Source organism: Telopea speciosissima, chromosome 3 (assembly GCF_018873765.1).
Source record: "Telopea speciosissima isolate NSW1024214 ecotype Mountain lineage chromosome 3, Tspe_v1, whole genome shotgun sequence".
Taxonomy (NCBI): domain Eukaryota; kingdom Viridiplantae; phylum Streptophyta; class Magnoliopsida; order Proteales; family Proteaceae; genus Telopea; species Telopea speciosissima.
The window spans coordinates 24524416-24529749 of NC_057918.1; the positions used below are offsets into that span (position 1 = coordinate 24524416).

At 42.9% G+C, this 5334-nt stretch overlaps 1 protein-coding gene across 1 annotated transcript; it reads right to left on the reverse strand.

Annotated features, from left to right (window-relative positions):
• Positions 1 to 373: 373 nt before the first annotated feature.
• LOC122654754 (shikimate O-hydroxycinnamoyltransferase-like) lies at positions 374 to 3319 on the reverse strand. Its single transcript, XM_043848991.1, has 3 exons — positions 3259 to 3319; positions 2733 to 3148; positions 374 to 1277 (listed from the first exon to the last, which is right to left on the reverse strand). Exons 2-3 carry the CDS (start codon positions 3138 to 3140, stop codon positions 378 to 380), a joined length of 1308 nt encoding a protein of 435 aa, XP_043704926.1. The 5' UTR covers positions 3141 to 3148; positions 3259 to 3319; the 3' UTR covers positions 374 to 377.
• Between the last annotated feature and the right edge of the window lie 2015 nt (positions 3320 to 5334).

Below are 5334 nucleotides of genomic sequence, written 5' to 3' on the forward strand. Positions count from 1 at the left end.
CTTGGTTACATGGATTTGTAATCATCTAGTGTGAATCAAATAAAATAAAGTGTAATATGTAACCAAATAAAGGACAATTAAGTAATCTAATATGTAATATCATTTTTGTCCCCCCATGGTATAAAGAAAATCACCTCTAACATGTACAGAAGAGGGCAAAATTGGTATAATTCAGTATTGGTGTAAACCGTGTCTCCGTGTTATATAAAATAAAACCCATTTAAGAGACGAGGAAGAGGTTTTTTTTTGGTAGACTTGGAAGAGTTACACGAGTGAAAAAAAAAAATTTGTAATGTTTGAAGAAATAATGGATAAACCGTCCGAAATATCCCACATAATTGTTTTTGGAAAAATCAGCCGGAACGGATCGGTTCCTTTTAAAACTCATACAGAATCTTCTGGAAGATCTTCATATGCTCAGATTGCAAAGAAATGGCCAGCGATAAGCTTCCATCATTGATGGGGCTAGGTATCACGAAGGCCAGCCCCTCGTAAGCGATCCCACCGGGTCCCATAAATATCGGCCGACCCCACCCGAAATCCGCATCATGAATCGGCAACCGCACCCAGCTCGTGATTCCGATGTTGGGGCACCTGAATGTGTGGGCCCCTCGAACAAGAGCCGTCAGATCAGGCTGTAGTTCCAAGTAATCAAGGGCTGATCTTAAGTAGTCATCATCCATCCGCGTCAAGGCATCATGGATCCTCCCTGCAGAGTATGTCAGCGGATTGTTCATGAGGTCGCCGGAGACGGCGATCGGCGTGGCAGTGAAAATGACGTTGCCGAAATAACCAGGTGGAAGTTGAGGGCGCAATCTGGACCGTCCATCTGTGGCGATGTACATCTTTGTTTCCTGATCATCGGGGAGGCCACGTGCCTTACATGAACAACGCCACACGTGTCCAGCCAGCATCTCGTAGGAACTGTAGTTGTTTGTGTTGCCCCCCTCCTTGGACTTGGCCTTGAGGATGTTGAGCTGGTCACGGGTGATCTTGAAAATGGCGACGGAGGTGGTGTCGGGACTCGATTGAGATTTTGTGGTTTGTAAAGGGGTTTTCATGGAAGGAGCGGGTTGGTACTCAATGTGGTGAAATGCGGGTGTTGGTGGGTCTCTTGCGCGGAGAGGAGTCCGGTCGATGAACGGTGGGATGCTAAGATCGAGTCCACGTGCCATGTCTGACCACGTGTTGATGAAGTGGAGACCCGACATTCCGTCCGCCACATGATGCTGCATTCCCACACCTAAGGAGACCCCACCGCACTTGAAACGTGTAACCTGTTGATTGGCAGATAAGAAAAATCATATCAGTGACGCTTGGTTTTTTTTTCGTGCTTAAGCCTGTTACGTTTAATAATCGGGCATTCCCGATGTGGGGTCCTAGCCCATAGGACACCCAACCGGATCGATCAATTTCAGATTCGATCCTGCCCGTCCAATTAAAATCCAACTTAGTCCCATGTTAACATGTTTTCAAATATTTAAGGTCTATCTGTTGTTAAGGTAAACAAACCATTGAGCTTCTTCTCTTCTACTCCTTTATATTATACTATTGCGCTGATTTCTACAAATAGTTAGAAGTCTAAAAAATTAAGTTGATTTTATTTATAGAGAAGGTCGATGTAATAGTAAGAGTTTAATTGATCAAAAACGTCAATTCCTTGGAGAAAATAAAGACACAAAGTCTCTAACTTTTCACCATTAATGGATCCCATCTGAGCCCTTCTTATTTCTCAAGTTAAACTTTGAAAATGAACTATATAAACTGTTCAGTTTCATCAAGTAGAAATGACCGAGGAGGAGGAGGGTAGTACACCGATTTCAAAAAGAGATTCAAAACTATCAAAATTCAACCTTTCTGATGTAATATATGATGTAATAGGCTACATCATATGGTTACCAATTACAGTTTATGAGGATTAAAATAGAAAGTGTTCATAGGGCTACACTGTTTAGGGCCCGTTTAAAGAGCCAATAGAGTTAAGGAGGCTCATCGTTCGATTACACCCAGGTTATAGTTCGAGATCGACCAAGCCCATATAGGCCCGGCCCAATTATCTAAACAGGCAGTCATGGTTTGAAATGATTTAAGCCCGGTTAGGCTCGATCGAGACTAACCGAGCCTGATCGGTTGACAACTCTGCTCATAAAAAAACCTTACATCTCTAGTGTGACTTTTGAAAACGTCACAATAGCTAATGATACGAATAACTACAAAAAAAAAACAAAAAAAGGGGTTAGTTACTTTTTTTTATTTGTTTATTTTTTTGTAAACAACTAAGAAAGTGTGGATCTCAATTCTCACACAACGGAGTGTGGGGAGGACCTATGGACATGTAATAGGTGGTATTTGGTGTGACTTGTGAAATTTTTCTTTTTTTTTTTTTTAATAAAACTGAAAAACGGAAAGAGCTTTTTCAACCCCCATTAACTTTGTACCAAAAAAAAAAACCCCATTAACTCGAACAACACCGGGCGAAATCAATTTCTGGGTGGTCTTTTGATCCCAATAAATCAGTGGGGGCCATATTCAATTTTCCAGTTTTACGGCTTGCAGGAACGGTTTCACATGGAAGGTAATCGTTTCACCCTTTAATAAACAAATCTTAGCAAACGTACCCTCAACAGCAAGATCTTTTAAAATTCGTTTCGACAAAGGAATCTTACCAACGCGTCCTTTCCTAGTTTATCAACAAAATCGAGGGGATCAAGGTTTTATAAAAAAACTCGTACCTGCAACACCAGGAGAGGATAGGAAGAGATATCGCCGGAATAATCGACGGTAGGGATAAGCCGCTTGAGTTCCATCGTCGGAGCAAAATCCCCAAAATCATCGATAACCGAACTTGTCTCAGCCTCCACAAACAACACGCCTTTTCCATTACAATTGATTTCCACACGACCATCTTCATCTCTCCTCAACCTTGCAGCCATGGGATAGAACGGCACAAGCGCCTTACTCAAAGCCTCCTTCAATACGTTGGGGTCGAAGAAATTGGAAGACCCGTTCGGCCTATAAAAATAAACACTCGGTGTATGCATTCTCGGTACCACCAGATCGACGTTGGCGTTCCAGAGCCCCCTCTGCGGCGTATCCTGCGCCGGCCTCACCATAGTTGATTCCTTCACCTCTATTTTCATCTTGAAACCTACAACAATAAGAACAACAAAGATCAATCATCGGATTACCTCTATCTTTTAGCAACATAGATTGAAAATCCATGAAAGATGGATCGATTTCAAAGAAAAGAAAACTCACCTGTAACGGAAACGAAAAGAATGATTTCGCCTGTGTGCTTGGTGCGTACGTTAGAGGAGAGTAGGGAGGGGTTTATGTTGTTTTGATATTTGGGTTGGCGAGGTTGGGTTATATATACAAAAAGTGAGAGCGAGCAGAGAGAGAGAGAGAGGAGAACCGTGATTTACCTACCGCACCTGCTGACGTGGACGAGAGAACGAACGACTTCAGGAATATTTTACTCTGAGTCGGACCCGGATAATAACCAGGGGAAGAGAAAAGGAAATGTCAACAAAGGAAAGGAGGTCGTGAAGTTGGTGGGACCCAGTGTGGTTGGTGAGCCGGTGTGCCGGTCACTAGTTGAACGCCTCATCACTCCAATTCCACTGTTGCCATGCGAAGTCTCTCCCACCTTCACCAAACCTTATCCGGTAAAAAAACACGTTCTTTAGTCGATGTTAGGATCAAGTGGGTCCCATGGTTTAAGTGCATGGTATCGGGGTATCGGAAATTGCCATTAATTTCTTTAAAAAAAAGAGGATTCCTGACTATTTTACCTCTTTGTACCATGTTACTGATAGAATCGGCCAGTGCCAAAACCGTTACGCATTGTGAGATTCGGGTGATACAATACTAATACTTCAAACCGTGGTGGGTCCCATCATTTTATCAAGATTTCGATTTATTTAACAATGGTGGATCATGACGTTGGACTTGACGTCATCAGATGCCACGTTAAGAACAATGTGTGGTCACACTAGCTTCCTCAACTGCTCCTCTTTCTCATAGGATCACAAGACTAGCGTTTTCTTGAGCATGTGGGATGATTGCCGTGGCCAATTATAGAAAGGCAGAGAGCATCCTAAGGGTAGTTTGGTAAATAAACCCTGAAAGTTGGAATTTTATGCTCCCATGATTCATCAGAAAGAATGGCGTTGAAAAACAAGGAGTAGTTGGTTGTGCGCAGGGCCCACTCACTGTATTTGACTGGTCTTGTTTGCCAGAATCTAAAAGCGCTAATGCGATAAAGGAGCATCTCTGGATGTACATCCACGCAGTAGCGGATCACTTGGCTTCGTTGGGTGCTTTCACTCAACAAAACCTGTAGTGGTTGGGTCCCCCTGTTTCTTGTATTTTGCAGTATTTTTGCTTTCGTTGTTTGCTGTAGGGGTGCAAGTTTGGCCCTATCGGCTCAAACCCACCCTGGCCCGCCCTGAGCCTCAATAGGGTTAGGAATGAAATTTTTTTGCCCTAAATCAAGGTCAGGTCGGGTCAGGGCTGAGGCCTCGGGTTAAGTCTGGCCCAACTCGGCCCGATCCTATTTTAAGTTATACTATAAAATATATATTGATATTATATATATATTATAAATTTAAACGTCACCCACATTTTGTTATACAATATATTGTATATGAAGATAATAAATGATATAATATATTTTATTATAGTGTTATTTTATGTAAAATTGATAGTGTTCTCCTCGACCCATTCTAGCCCATGCATTTCCTTCTCCCTCCCCATGATCAGGGCCAATCAGGGTCAGTCCGGCCCTACCGTGAGGGCGGGTCGAATTTTAAGGCCCTGAGTTAGGGTCGGGCCTAGGCCCAACTAAGGGGAGTCAAGGCCAATCAGGGTTAGTCCAACCCGACCCTGAGGGCGGGTCAGGGTTGAATTTTAAGGCCCTGAATTAGGGTCGGGCCTGGGCCCAATTAAGGAGAGTCAGGGTTGGGCTAAGATGTTTACCAATAAAAAAAAAAGGATTGGACTAGGATTCTATAAAGCTCGGTGCAACCCGATCCTCTTGCAGCCCTAATTTACTAGTTTGTCAGGGATTGTTTTCACCGTTAATAAAGTTCCTTTATAAAAAACAAAAAAAAAATGTACATCTAGAGTAACTACTCTGGAAATACATCCAATGGATGCCATGTGGCACCCTAAAAACTGAAACCTACACTTCCTACGGAGATCGTAGGTGATACATGACAGCATGAGCAGCATCGTACTCGAAGGGAAAGGGGCCACATGCGCATTCGATAGACCCCACAACAACAGCTGGACCTGGTCATGTATGAGCTAATATTTAATATTTTCTTAAGT